This window comes from Podarcis erhardii (genome assembly GCF_964252035.2).
Source record: "Podarcis erhardii genome assembly, chromosome: 13".
Lineage (NCBI taxonomy): Eukaryota > Metazoa > Chordata > Lepidosauria > Squamata > Lacertidae > Podarcis > Podarcis erhardii.
Window position 1 is genome coordinate 53,733,964 of NC_138502.1, and position 15,379 is coordinate 53,749,342.

A 15,379-nucleotide genomic window follows, 5' to 3' on the forward strand; every position below is an offset into this window, starting at 1 on the left:
TTGTGTGGTAATATTTTGCATGACTAGAGAGAGGGAGCACATGAGGGGAACAGCAAAACTAAAAAATGAGGGGTGACGTCTTATGCCGTACGAATCTTCAGAATGTCAATAAATCAAGTTATAGAAAAACCCTCCCTGCAAAAGTTCAACACTTCCTTATGAAGACTCATTTCCAAATAAAATGACACACGGGGGGAAATCTGACACACCAGAAGTTTGACAGAGGATCCATCCTCAGCCCCCTTCCTTGGGGTGATCTGGCTCTCCCCTGCGGTCAGTAAGGGCAGAAGCGGTCTGCTCCCCATCTGGGGACCCACATGTGCTTTGGTGAGGCTGTGGGGCTCCCCAATGCTTCCTCAAGCACCAAGTGCGTCTAGGGAGACCCAGGCAGGCCTGCTTCTTCTGCTGAAATGGGTGGGAAACTTCCTTTGTGGACGGAGGAACTCCATGTGGCCAAGGGCGCTCCCACCAAGGGGGCCAAGGGGTCCCCCCTCCGTGTGACTTGCCCTGCTTCCTCCCCCCGCCCACTGAAGAACAGGAAGGGAGAGCAAAAGGTATACAAGCAAATTCCAGAACCAGACAGCCAGTGAAAGCCCAGGTTTAATTTTCTTTTTGGTGGTGGTGGGGGTGGTGGGTAGGGGGGGTAGAGAAAAAAGAAAGACAACATCCAGAGACATCGTTTGCTGTTTTTTTTCCAACTTTTTGTTTTCTCTCATTTTTAAAACAATATAGTGCACAATGCACTTCTCACAGTAGAATATAATGGTCACTTTTTCATATAAAAAACACATTCTCAGAGATTTGTAAATGCACTTAGTGCTGGAACAGGTGGTTAAGGACACAGTACCTCTATATTCAGAGCACAACCCCTTTTGGGCCACTCTTATTTTTTCCTTCTTTTAAACAGTGGGGAGGGGAGGGAGGAAACTCCTCTGTGATTCCCGCAAAGCAGGTCCCTTGAATAAAACTTATTCAAACATAAATTACATGGGTTGAATGACAAGAGCAGAAGGAATATTTTTGGAAAATTCTTTTTTTAAAAAAAGGAAATTAAAGTAAGCAAATTATAATATGCTGGAAAGAAAAACTAAACACAACACACTGGATGCATTCAATGGGATTAGTCCTACTCCTCTCAGCTGCAACCTGCCTCTCTAACAGTAGACACTGCCAACAATGAAACCGCATGTGTTGCCTGAGAACCCATAAGGCTCCTGCAACTTGATCAGAGCAGGTGGAGGCGAGGAGTTGTTGTGTAATGGACACGACACTGGCTGGGCTGAGGAGAAATCTACACTCACCTCCAATTCTTCTGAAATCATTTACGAACCCCACTTGTCCCGCTGCCCAGCCACGCTTCTGACCTGATTTAGACCTGGGTCCAGCCTAATGCAAAAACCACGAGCCACAAGCCAAGCTGCAGGGGGACCTATTGCATGATGTCACATGGGCCCTTGTGGGTCCGATTCCATTAACTTTTTGGGAGAAACAAAAATGGAGCAAGTCTTCTGCTTGTGACATTTCAAAGGTAAATTAGTTTCTTTCCTGCACTCTGCCCTTTCAAATTGTGCATCCGCAGGCAGGTGCAACACAGGTGGGCTTGAAAGAGGCAGAAATAGTCAAAATGAATGGCCAAGGGGGGGGGGCGCTGGGGGGGGCAATCCTTCCAATATGGCCTCTCATTCTTTCTAGCACAACTTCCTGGCTGAATAGGCTGGCTTCCCAGACAAAAACAGGCAATGCAATATTGCCGTTAAAAATAATATTAATATTAATAACAATAATAATAACAATAAAATGTAAGGTTTTAATTTTAAAAAATCACCTAGGGCTATGCTGACATAGGGCAGAGGGACTCCGTTGTGTAGCAGCCAAACACAGAAATGTACAGTAGATTCAACTAAAACAAAACAAAAAAGTCTCTTCAAGTTTTTTTCAAGTGTTTTCTTCTTCCTTCCTTAAATAGGCTTCACACCTTTCCCCAATTATTAGCTTTAAATCGAAACAGTGCAAGTTACAGACTTCAACTAGAAAGTAGGCAAAGCTACACAACTAAGCCACCTGGATGCCTAGGAGCAGGCTGGGGAAGGGGCTCGATCCACTCCCGCCCACCCCCTCACCGTGATGCACGTAAAGCTCCCACTTGAACTCAGCACAGGACAGAAACTTCTTTCTGGGAGAGGGGAAAGGGACCCCTCCACATGCAAATCCAACTGGTCACAGACTCATACTCACACGCCCCTTCTCTCTCTCTCTCTCTCTCTCTCTCTCTCTCTCTCTCTCCCTCCTTCTCTCTCTCTCTCTCTCTCTCTCTCACACACACACACACACACACACACACACACACACACAGAGCGAAGCCTTCTCTCCCTGGATTAGCAGCAAAATTGGACAGCATCTCCCTGTTCACATTCTGAAGAAATAGAAACAAAAACTTCTGAGCTATATAGACAAGCAATTTCCTCCATCCCAGGGCAGCCAGTTGCACAACCGAAGCTCTATGATCCCAGCGAGTCTCTGGATGCTGCTGCCTGCCTCTGCCTACGTTCCTTGGGGCCCCTGCTTGCCGCGGCCGTCTGGGCCCTGGCGGTGCTGGGGAGGGCAAAGCAGGGGGAAAGGGGGGTCCGTAGCTGAAGCGGTTTGCCCTCCAGGTTCAGAGCAGAGTGCCGGCGGCTCCTATCTGTAGACGGGCAGGCGGATGTGGGCGTGCTGGTGGTCCAGGAGCCGCGGCACGGAGACCGTCTCGTAGCCCTTGCCCAGCATCTGCTCCTTGATGCACGGAGGGTGGATGTCGTTGATGAGATACTCCAGCGACTGCAGGCTGCTGCTGAGGACAGAGGTATTGCAGAGCGTCTTGCTGGGCAAGCTGGGCAGCCCGTCCGAGGGCTGGACGCCCAGCTCGCGGTGCCCATTGGCCAGCTCCGGGGGGTTGTAGCAGTCGCTGTTGGGAGTGACCAGGATGCTGTTCCAGGGGGGAGCAAAGTACTGCCCCACTGAGAAGTTCCCGTGCATGCCCACGCAGTTCAACGGGGATGAGCTCACCTTGTCAGCCGTGCCCGTCATGGGATAGGCACGCAGGACCCCGGCACACACCTCAGGGGACTTGCTGACGGCGCCCCCACCCCCGCTGCCCGCACTGTACATGCGTAGCTGCTGCTGCTGCTGCGGCTTCTGCTGCTGCCAGAGCAGGTAGTCCATGCCGTCGGGGTAGAGGCTGGCCTTGGCACCAAGGTGCCCACCACCCGGATGGGAGCCTGCCACCAGCTCAGCCCCCTTGCGGCAGTCAGGCAGCACGGCACCCGCGTACGCCACGGCTGCACCCACCGTCGCCATGGTGGCAAATCCGGCGGCGGTGGCGGCGCCGTGCTTGGCGGGGCTGGGGTTGGCTACTACTACCCCTTGGCACAGCGGCTGGCTGGCCTGCGCCTGGCATTGCTGATTGATCTGGAAAATGATGTTCTGGATGGAGGGCAGGTTGGACTGGGGCAGCGCCAGGCTCCTGCCAGCATGCGGGATCGTCGAGGTGGCTACCGTGACGTTGGGGGCCGCAGGGGCCTCCATCTGCTTCTGGCTGCTGTGGTAGCCCAGCTGCGCTGCGCAGGAGGGGCCTGGGGCTAAAGTGCTCGTCACAGGGTAGGGGGCAACGGCCACGTGGGCAGGGGACATCTTAGTCCGCTTGCCCTCGGTGCTCTTCACCACGCCTTTGCTGGAGGAGGAGGAGGAGGAGGAGGAAGCCTTCACGATGGCCAGCAGTCCCTGGTAGCCGCTGGCGTGCACAGGGTAGGGGCTGTAGCGCTGCCCCGTCGTGTCGTACCCGTTCACTGTCCGGTTAAGGTGCTTGTGCTGTGGGACCCTGATGTTGGCGGGGAAGATCTTGATGGTGAGGGGGCTGTTGGCCACTTTCTGCGCGTAGGCGTCCAGTTCAGCTGGGCTGGGGTATCGCGGGGAATGCAGGGGAGCCATGACTTCACCTAGGACACAAAAAGGCAGGCAGCAGCGTTAAGTGAGCATTCGCCTATTTATTTCGCGAATAAACTGCTTTTTAAAAAAACACCTTCATAATTGGTTTATTCTCTCCGTAAACCAACTATTGCTTGTCAAAAATTAATGTTGCCAAATATTTTCGGATGATACCAATGTCAACATATTGTCAGAAGAATCAGTTCAAACAGTTATTGCAACTCAGCTGGAAACAGCCCAAAATCTTATGCTGGATGCTTGGCGCCCCTCACTCTGGGATAATGGAGAAGATTGTGCCTAATTTGTGACTTCAGGAAGGACTGAAACCTCCAGATACTTTTAATGTGCTTTGCCCTTTTTGTATTACATATACAGCAGATCCGTCCTTCTGAAGACCACGCCAGCCCCCGTCAGCCTGGCCGGTGGTCCAGGGGGTGGAGGAGATGACCCTCCAGGGTCCCTTCCAATTCCACATTTCTATGAGTAGCTGGCTCACTCTTCTGAAATGGACCACAGCAACCAAAAGAAACACATGACCCCCCCCCCTCATTCTCCAAGCAGCCTAAATAAACTTGGTGTGGGGAGAGGAAACATCTCCTTAGCCAAGGAGGGGGGAGGGAGGGAATCTCTCTCGGAGATTGGATTTAAACTACATTATACAAGCAATTTCATGGGTGCTTTACGCTACTATGAGAGCTCCACACACACACAAAAAGGAGGGGGATTCCATTTACCAGCTATAAATCAGCACTTCTTATAATGAGCACAAAAATGTCACTTTTATGCAATTTTACAGATGAACAAAACTGGCGAAATTAACTGTGGTAACCTACTGTAGTCAGCAAAAGGCAGCGCCAAGAAGGGGTGGGGGGGGGCGGAAGGAGAAATTATATATATTTTGCTCCTCTCAAACTCCCTTCTTGAGCAAGTTTCTGCTATTTCTGGTGCAAAAACTCATTTGTCGTTCCCATTATACTTTCATTTGGAGTTTATCTTGAGTATCCAATGAGCCACCAACTGTGAAAATGATTAAATCTACAAAATCTATCTAATAGATGGAATAAATTAGGTGTTTGAAAAGGCTGCCTCTGAGAGAGGGCGGAAAAAAGGGGAGAGCTGCTACCAAGTCATTTAAAAACAACATGCCAAGTCTTTCTCTGGGCTTCGACCGTCTCCTGCTTGCCAAGGGAGGGAGGGAGGCAGACCTGGCCTGTGCTGCTGCTCTGCCTCGGCACCCGGCTCCCTCCCGCGGGCACAAGAGGCCGGAGGGTTTTAAAAGCGGGTTTGTATTCCATGATCCATGTGTTCAAATCCTTGCTTGGCCTCTTCGCCTAACCAACCTCACAGGTTCAGTTACAGATAGGTAGCCGTGTTGGTCTGCCATAGTCAAAACAAAACAAATTCCTTCCAGTAGCACCTTAAAGACCAACTAAGTCAGTTCTTGGTATGAGCTTTCGTGTGCATGCACACTTCTTCAGATACACTGAAACAGAAGTTTCCAGACCCTTCTATATAGTGAGAAGGTGGGGAGGGGTATTACTCAGAAGGGTGGTGGGAATGGTCACCTTTTCACCCCTTGCTTTTTCCTGTAAGACCTATTGCAGTCGTTAAGAGTCGTCAACAGGCTCATCACAGCTATCTGCCAATCACCCATTCCCACCACCCTTCTGAGTAATACCCCTCCCCACCTTCTCACTATATAGAAGGGTCTGGAAACTTCTGTTTCAGTGTATCTGAAGAAGTGTGCATGCACACGAAAGCTCATACCAAGAACTGACTTAGTTGGTCTTTAAGGTGCTACTGGAAGGAATTTGTTTTGTTTCAACCTCACAGGGTTTTTATGGGGATCGAGGAGGGGAGTGCTATGCAGGCCACCCTGAGCTCCTTGGAGAAAAAGGTGCGATATATATGCAATATATAACAGTAATAATAATAATGAAAATGAAAAGTTGGTTCCCAGGAATGGAGAGGCATATCTCCAAAAATGGATGTGAGACACGACACAAGAAAGAAAGAAAGAAAGAAAGAAAGAAAGAAAGAAAGAAAGAAAGAAAGAAAGGCAGGCAGGCAGCAGAGGAGCAGAAAGAAACTACAATGGCCGGCTGCTCCTTATACCATGGCAGGAAACCAAAAATACCTCTAGCCCCCTCCCCCCAATCTCTCCCAGTGGCTATATTAAATCCAGCTCAAAGGACTGGGTTTTAATTGACTTAATAGACTCGTTAATAACAATGTCTATTTAAGACACCTGTAAAAAGCCCATAACATTAATGTAATGGGGAAATGGCCAGTGAACCCATTCGCCTCGCTTCTCAAACGACCTGCTGCGGTGGGTTTTAATGGAAGCCTGCGATTAATGGACTGGGGGAGGGGCAGCTGCTCAAGTGAAGCGCACGTGGACAAGCACACATTTTGCACGCAGGGTGATGCCACGTCCTGCTGTTGTTCTGAGGACGGCAGGTCCGCCCTAGCTGTGTCCTGCTGCCACAGCCAGGAAAACCAGGAAGCCCAAATAGGTGTGTGTGGGGGGGTGTCCAAATGCTCACCCATTTTAACCTGGAGAGCTAAGAATGAGCTAGATCCACAGCTGCATTTGAACCAGGGGTTCCCTTCCCCCCAGCCCCCCCCATGCTTCTGGTTCCATAAACTCCTCCCCAGCACCCCCTATCCTACAAAAAGCCCCTGTTCAGAACAGTGGCCTGCACAACCCACTAAGGATTTGCTGAAAATCCAATGGAAACTAAATCAAGAAAACTGATGAACTTGATCCAGTGATGGCAACTTTTCCAAGCCTGACAGCCATTTACACCTCCAGTGCCCCCTGCCACCCTCTTGCCTCTTAGCACCCCCCCGGTAATCCCTCTTTGGGCACCACTGATCTACACAGCCAACTGTCCCAGGATCCTTTGGGAAGGATCAGCCTTCTTGGTCTCTCAAGAGCTATGAGTTGTGATAACGAAGGATAAAGCCTACCTCAGAAAAACCAGGTGCCAGGGATATCAAAGCAGGGGAAAGTTGCTGCCTTCAAGCTCTGGCTGGCAACATCTCAGAAGCATGGACTTTAAGTGGCTTTCTCAAATGCCATGCCTCGAAGATGGCTTGCACCAACATCTCCTCAGCCCCAGTCAGCAGGGAAGTGTTGACAGGAGACAAACATATCTGTAAAGCCCCCCCCCCCCGGGGGGGGGAGCTGCTCTAAAGCATGACATAAATTCCTGGTGTCCCTGGAAAAGGGTGGCAGCTCAGTGCTCTGCACATCCGTTTTGCATCCCCTGCGTATCAAAGGCCCCTGCATAAAACCCTGGGGACCCTTCTGTACTAAGAAACCCATCTCTGGCCCTGGACCCAGGATTAACTGCCCTGGCCACTGAAAGTGACTGAAACAGGAGAGGGCCTTCTCGGTGGTGGCTGCTCCCTGACTTTGGAGCTCCCTCCTTGGAGAGGTTTGACTGGCTCCCTCCTTGTGGAATAAGACTTTCTTATTTCAACAGACTTTCAGGATTAGGCTGTTTTTAAGGAAAGGATTGGTGCTGCAATGTTTCTATTGTTATGATTTGTAGTGTTTTAATAGATCGTGTGTATAAAGTTTTAATTCTATTCCTGTGTGGTTTTTTTATTTATTTTATCTATAAGCCGCCTTGAGTCCGTTGGGAACAAGGCAGGATATAAATAAATGAAATAAGATAACAATAATACTCCTTGATTGCAAGAAGCTGCTAGGTCTGCAATGCCATGCGCAGAAGCCTCCACCGGTGGGGGGGGTGAATTGAGAGGAGGTGGAATACTGCCTTGTCTGAGCATGCAACAAAGAGAAGGAGGATTTTAAGAGGTTACTCTTAAATGAGGCCCTCTTGACGTTGTAGGGTTGACGTTCCTGTACTTTGTAGGTAAAAGGAAGGTGCTGCACAGGCCCCCAACAACACCCACCTCTATGGGGCACCTGAGACTCGGATTTCCAAAATTATGGCTATTTTCACCATTGTTTATTAAATTTGTAAAACACAAATTTAGGACACAGGCCCAGGACCCTCCAGAAGAGCCCCAGATTGTCATCTGTGGTGTCAACTTAATACGAGTAGCCAATTCAAGGTGCTATGGTGGGTTTTTAATTTGTGTTTTTAATGTTCTGTTTATGATTTTAATTATTACATTTATTAAATTTCCACACCACCCATCCGTCGATCTCAGAGCAGTTCACAACATAAAATTATCTATCAATCTCCTTTATTGGCATAGTAAAATTGCACTGTATACATGGATTAGAACACAACAGAGTTAACAAAACATATAAGGAGATACGTTAGGATAAAACTGTCCAGCCATAAAGTTACAAGATAAAAAACCCACAAAATACATAATATAAATAATAATGTAGAAGTTAAACAACATGGGGGATAGGATTGAGCCCTGCGGAACCCCTCACTGAAGGTTCCACGGGGCTGAAAAGCACTCCCCAAGTCACACCCTCCGGGAACGACCACCCAAGTAGGACTGGAACCACCGCAAAGCGATGCCAGCCACCCCTAGTTCGGAGAGCCGCTCCAGAAGGATACCATGGTTGACTGTACTGAAAACCGCTTGGAGGTTGAAGAGAATTAACAGGGACACATTTCCACTGTCTTTCTCTCAGCAAATGTCACCATGCAGGGCAGCCCAATGTCCCTTAGCAGAATCTATTTTATTATGACGTCTGCACAAGTGTCCTGAACCTTCTGTTCATTTTATTCCAACTTCAATAATGTGCTCCACACAGTCCTTGTCCTCTGCTTCTTTGTTATTGTTTGTTGCCATTTTGAAAAAAATCAATAAACATATATTAGAAGAAGAAAAATCACCCAATACAACACAACAGAACAACTGAGGGTCTGACTCAGAACCAGCAACTTCCTCTGTCTCTTGGCAGCTCTTAGCATGGAATGACAAGCTAAATCCTGTCTCTGTACAACACCTGCACTCAGAGAGCTGCCCTGGTTGCCAATGTGCCCCTGGGCCCAGTGCAAGGGGCTACTATTAAAATGTGAAGCCCTTAACAACTGGGGATCAGTTTACCTGCAGGACTGCCTTACCCCGAATATGCCCACTTTGATCTGAGGTGCCACATAACACACGTTCCCAATTTGTTAGAAATCAATCTTCTAGTGTGGCAGCAGCCACTCACTTTGGAACTCCCTGCCTTCGCTGAACTCTTTTCGGAGCCTGCTAAATAACATCCTTGTTTAGATAAACCCACCCAGACATGTAGAATGCTGATGTATCTTTTAATCTCTTTTTAGATTATTGCTGATTCTATCTTTCAAATGTTTTGTTTTTACTGCTAATTTTCTTGTTTTATTCTCTTTGGAAATGGCTTTAAGTGCATTAATCTTCCGAAATAGATAGATAAATAAGAGCACCAGGTTCTGGGAGGCAATAGCAAGGAATGTTTGATGACCCTACGACTTGCTTGTGAGCAGAGGCATCCAGTGGCCCCTCTCAAAAGAGGAGAGGCAGACCTCTTTCTTGGAGGAGGGGTCTGTTATTAACCGTGATAAGTGAACACGTCGCCCATATTCAGAGACGGCCTTCCTCATTATCAGTGCCTTATGCTCAAGGCAAATAGTTGGAGCAGATGATCCGTGGGGTCTCTTCCAACTCCACCGGTCTATGATTATATGATTTCGTGGGAGAGCCGCTTGCAGCACCTGGACAGCTGCTGAGGGGCCCACCTTGCAGGGCTGGCGCCAAGGGTTGGCATGGCCAGGCATCTGCTGCAGAGGCGGCTGAGCATTTTGCTCAAGGGCCCCTCCAAAGCCGGGAGCCGACACCTGCCCCTTGGCCCGCCCAGCAGCACCTGCCTTTGGGAACGGAGCCGGTGACCCTCGGAGCCTTTGGAGGCCTCCAAGGCAAGACACGTCTTGGTGTCTTCACCCTGACCGCTCTCTGTGAGGATTATGGCCGCATCACGAGCCAGCAAGACAAATATAGCCCAGGACATCCAGCTGCCACTTGATCCTTGGCTGCCAATATCTCGTCAATAGTCTACCCCAAAGGCCCAGCTAAGCCTATCACTTAGGGAGGAAAATAGCCTGTCTGTCTGTCTAGGCTGGGCAGGTTCTGCGGCTGCAGACACAACACAGGCCGATGGGGAAGGGAGGCCTCCCAGAGGAGCCCCCCAGAGGCAGGCCAAAGAAAGACTTGCTTCTTTCTTGCTTCCAAGAAGCTCAGGGTGCTCTAGGTACATGGTCCCCCCCCCCCATTTTATCTGCACAACAAGGTAGCTCAGGCTGAGAGAGGCCCAGTGGGCTTCACGTCTGAGGGTGGATTTGAACCCTGGCCTTTCCCAGGACTGCACCACACCAGCCCGTGTGCTTGTGGACTGTGGTAGGGAGGGCCAGGGAGCAGGAAAGAGAGGCTGATCTGATCACAGAGATGATGGCTGGCCAGTTCCACCTCCCTCTCATCCTCCAAGCCACCTTTCCTTGAAGTCTTTGGACACACACAGGGGTGCCAGCTTGAATAAAATATTGGGGGGGGGGTGTTCAGGTAAGCCCTAACCCACATAATATGACACGTCACACGTACACCATTTGAATGGCAATGCCTATTAACGGGGGGGGGGGGTGACTGGCCCCCTCAATTTTTTTTGGGGGGGGGTGAAGGGACCTCGGCCCCTAGGAGTTAGCTCCTGTGGGCACATGCCAAAGTCCTCATGGTGGGAGCATGGTCAGATTGGCTGGGGCCGACATCTGGGGGGCACCTGGCTGGAGAAGGTTGCCATCTTGCACCCCTTATTTGCAAATAATCTTCAGCATGCACCACTGCGCTGAACTCGAACCCTCCTCCTGACCTCGTCTCCTCCCATCTCTCGACTGCTTTTCCAATGTCAAAATCCAAACACAGTAACCTCCTTGAGGTTGTCTTGTCACAATGCACATTAAGGGTACAAAGATAATTACAAGCAACAATGAGCAGTAGCAGGATGCCACCGCTGCCGCCATCCCATGGGAGGAGGAATGCATGGCAGTGACTGCTGCCCCCCTTCCTTCTCAGCAGGCATTGCCCACAGGCATCCAAGCAAACCTTCCCAACCCCTAAAAGGGCAAGAACTGTGTTCTCTTCAGGTAAGGCAAGTGGAGATTCTCAGGCAATTGCATCCTGCACTTTCCCGAGACGCACCTGGTGCTTGTTTGGATTCTGGGCTACTGGCCACAATGGCTGTGTTCTGCCTCCATCGTCAGAGGCAGCAGTGCCGGAGGGGAGAGCGCTCTTGTGCCCGGGTCCTCTTTGCAGGCTTCCCTCAGGCACCTGTGAGAACAGGATGCTGGAGTTGGTGGGCCCCTGGCCTGAACATCAGAAGAGCACCTGCTGGATGAGGCCACCAGCCCACCCTCTAGGGGAATCCTGCAAGCAAGAGCAACACTCTCGCCTCCCATGGCTTCCAGCAACTGCCTCGGACCCTGGAAGCAAACCATGACCACCCTGGCTAATAGCCTTCCAGAGCCCTCTCCTCCTCCGTGATTTTTGCCTAATCCTCTTTCAAAGCCAACCAAGTTGGTGGCCATCCCCACTTCCTGTGGGAGGGAGTTCCATAGTCTAATGATGTGCCATGTGAAGAAGTTGTTATGCCTCAGTATCCCTGCTCTGTTGGGCAGAGCAAACAACACAAAAGAGACATTGCCTAGAGCCCCAGGAGCCCTAAACATCTTCCAGAGGAGCCAAGCTCTCTGTATGATCTCTCCCAAGAGCTCACCCTGCAGGAATGCCCTGCCACACTGTGGACTACCCAAGGGCAGTGCTCGGATGGGGGTCTGCCCTGTGGTCTGGCTGCTGCCGGGACCCAGGGCTAGAGGAGGACAAGGTCGGCTGCCACCCCAACCACCCTCCGGACGACACATCTGCATTCCTCTCCATGCTAGCGCGGCTGTCCTTGGAGGAGGAAGCATGGCAAATACTCAATTAACATGACACTAATTAACTGGTGACACTCGCAGAATCCCTAATGAAAATGGCTCCCAGTGAGAGGGCTGGCGGGAAAGGTTCCTGTCTGGAGGTGGGGGCAGCAGGGTGAGTGCCCGCAAGGTCAAGCTCCGTGGTGCCCTGCAGGATCCAGCTGTGCTGTTCCAGCGTTTCTGAGCCCCACAGCCAGAGGAGGGCAGGTAGGCCTCCCCAGCACGGAGGAGGAGAGACCGGCTGCGGCCACTGCGACCTGCCCATTGCAGAGGCAGGAATTGCACAAACCACTCTCCTGTTCTGTGTCACAATGCTGGTGAGCAACAGCCGCAGAGCCACACCTGAACAACGGAGGCGCCTGGCCTCCCCAAACAAGCAGCTTGGGTTCCTTTGCTCTGCAGGCATCATTCACTGGGGTGCATGGCTCCCTGTTTGGGGCCTGGATTGTGAAGATCATTCTGTGTCTGTTTCAGAACAGACTAGATGGTCTCTCCCCCCCCCTTCCAGCTCTTAGGAATCTGTGAACGATGCAAACTCTTCTGTGCACTTATTCCCTCTTTTCAAATCCCCGTTGACTTCCATGGGATTTCAAGCTGGGGTCGTGAGTCGCCCAGGCTAAAAGCTATTAACATTCTACTCCCAGGCTATCCAAATCCTGGGCCAAAAAGAGCTGAACCCTATGACCCTGAATAAATTATGTCTTTAATTCCTCTGATTTTGCATAATTTATTCCATAGTTCTTTACTGACTTGCATAATTTAGCTTGCTTTTCCCTAGCCTTCAGGAGGGAGGGGTACAGTACTGAGAAGGGCACCGAAGGGCTGCCCCTCTGACCGTCAGTTGCTCCCGAGGGGCCACCAAAGCTCTCCCCACACATGCACAAGGGGCCCCACCTGCTCCTGATTCCTTAAACTACAGGCACAGATTCCCAGGAAGCTCCTCTCCTGCACCTAATGCAGCAACTGGTGCCCTTCTGTGCCTGGGCTGCAGTGCCCACCTGCCCTGGCACAAGCCAGACTGGGTGCCAGCCTTCTGCCACCGCGAGTCAAGTGCAGGAAACGCACCAAGCAGCCCCTGGAAGATCACTCCCAGATCAAGGGGGGGGGGTGGGGTCAGGGAGAGAGGCTGTGTCACTGCCTTAACACCAGTTGGGCTCGCTGTGACAAGCTGCAAATTCCATGTGTTGTCACATCTCAGGGTGACGCAGCGAACCCCCCCTGGGAAAATTATAGAGCTACCAATTTCCGAGAGGGTTCCTGGCGCACTCCTGCACTCCGCTGGCAAGCGCCTCTCCCTCCCTGCAGTAATTACTGCTTTCTAACGGGCCGTAATTACTCTCCCCAATCACCCCGTCACCCGTCATGCAAAGGCAGCCTCGCCTTGACACGCAGCCGCGGTTGCCAGCACCAACGGCCTGCCCTTTCCCTCACCCCTTCTCCTCTTGCAAGCGGAGCTGTCAGCGGCTGCACAGCCAAGCCCTTCTCTGGCCCAGGCACCAGGTGCTCCTCCGTGGAGGCTGCTGCTGCCATCTGCTCCGGCGCTTCAGAAACGCCATGGCAGGGGGGTGGGCTAGATGACTCTGGGGTCCCTTCCAACTCTACAGTCTTATGGCCTGGAAAACGCTGTACCCTGGGGGGAGAAATCTGGATTGGGCAGGGCAGGGCTGAGCCCACTTGTGTCTTGCCAGATCCCAAAACCTACTGATCACAGACCAGTGAGAAGGGAAGAAAAGGCTGCCTCTGAGCAAAGGGTTTGCAACACTGGAACTGAACTGAGCCCGGAGCCCTTTCATACAAAAACCTGCACCTGGTTTGCCTTCTTCGTTTCAGCAGCCAAATTTAGGCAGAAAAGTCACTTTGCTGGTGCCATTTGTTAAACAGTCACTGAACATCTCTTCTAAAGCCACCCAAGGCTGTGCTCCCCCAGCTGTTTACTGGGCACCCACTCCGTTTCCAGGGCAGGGCTCTTAATCTGAGTTCAAACGACTTTGTCCGAGATGCACGCAAATCCTGTTCTTTTTTTTTATAAAACTCAGGTGCTGGACAGGGTCACCAGCCAAGTTGCAAAGACCTTTGTGAAAACCTTCTGTGGGGCTGAGGGTTTGGGCTGTGTGCTCCTACCTGTGTGCATAATGGGAGCCCCCCCACCCCTTCTTGCAGCCCTTCTTTCAGGGAACTTGGCCTCGTCTCTCCCTTGAGCCACTCAACAACCTCACACTCCTCCCAGCCTGGAAGTACGAGGCATCGTGAGATCTCATGGATGTTTGGGGAGAGGCGAAGGTGCATTTGGGTGCATCATGTGTCTCTGATGGCGACAAGCAGGCCTGGGGCAGAGTCAGCCCTGGCCTGTCAATGCCTCCTGGTGTGGTGAATCTGACGCCAATGAAGCCCTGCTGATGTGAGGAAAAGTGGGGGAGCACTGTGAAATGGCCCCCAAGCCACATACAACTTCACTGTGAACACACCCAACACTAACAGCCACCACAACGTGTGGCTGCAGCTTTATTCAGCAAGACATTTATATTCCGCCTTTTCTTCCAAGGAGCTCAAGGTGGCATACATGGGTCTTTTCCTTCCTTATTTTATCCTCAAAACAATCCTGTGAGGTAAGTTAATCAGAGAGGCAGTGACCGGCCCAAGGTGGCTCAGGGAGTTCCATGGCTGAGTGGGGGGCTGAACCCCGGTCTCCCTGGCCCAGCACCCTCAACTGCTGCACCCCACGGGTCCTATGTTTTGTAGAGTTGGAACTGGAGAGTCAGAAGGGACCCAAAGGGTCGTCTAGACCAACCCCCTGCAATGTTATGTGAGCCCCACAAAGGAGTCCTTCCTGTCGTCTGTCCTGAGCCAGGGCCAATCAGTTTCACTGGGTGGCTCTGAATTCTAACATTCTGCAGGTGGGCAAAACTTCTCTCACTACCCACTGGCACTGGTTTGAGAGCCAGGGGTGGTGTGATTGTCAGACTAGGGCCTGGGTCCAAATCCCCACTCAGCTCTGAAGCTCACTGGGCGAACCTGGCCAGTCACTATCTCTCTCAGCCCAACCTACCTCACAGGGTTGTTGTGGGGATTAAATGGGAGGAAGAGAACCATGCACGCACCTTGAGCTCCTCGGAGAAAAAGGTGGGGCAAAAATGCAGTGAATGAATGAATGAATGAATCTATGGATGAAGGGGACTTCTGGGTTAGCGCCATCGACTAATGGCAGATTCCCTCTGAGCTCCGGAGGGAACCGGCTCCGCAGGATCGGGTCTTGCCGCGGCGGCGACGCGGGGACCCTTAAAAATCACAGGCGCGGATGCCTGTGAGCGTGGTGACTCAGCGGGCACCATTTGCGCCCGCCAAGCTGCGAAGGAGCCTTTTTAAAGGCTCCGGAACGGGGACGAGGTGTGGCGCGGTGCTGAGAGTAGACTGCTTCTTCTGCGGAGTGAAGCCGCAACGCCATTGTCGGAGAGCGCTGACTTTTTTCTTTGAACAATTGGACTCTAAAGCAA

The 15,379-nt window shown here is 51.4% G+C and overlaps 1 protein-coding gene across 4 annotated transcripts in view; it reads right to left on the minus strand.

The window, feature by feature from the left end:
- Positions 1-582: 582 nt before the first annotated feature.
- Positions 583-15,379, minus strand: part of FAM222A (family with sequence similarity 222 member A) — a 41,744-nt gene continuing 26,947 nt past the window's right edge. Inside the window, exons 2-3 of one of the 4 annotated variants that reach the window (XR_014150501.1) lie at positions 2,332-3,971; positions 583-2,287 (exon numbers count right to left, since the gene is read on the minus strand). Coding sequence is in view for 1 of the 4 variants with exons in the window: in XM_081836554.1 (XP_081692680.1) it covers positions 2,677-3,971 (1,295 nt within the window). In the remaining 3 variants the exon portion in view is untranslated. Of the gene's footprint in view, positions 3,972-15,379 lie in introns of all 4 variants that reach the window. The other 3 variants (XR_014150502.1, XR_014150503.1, XM_081836554.1) reach the window with 3 other exon arrangements.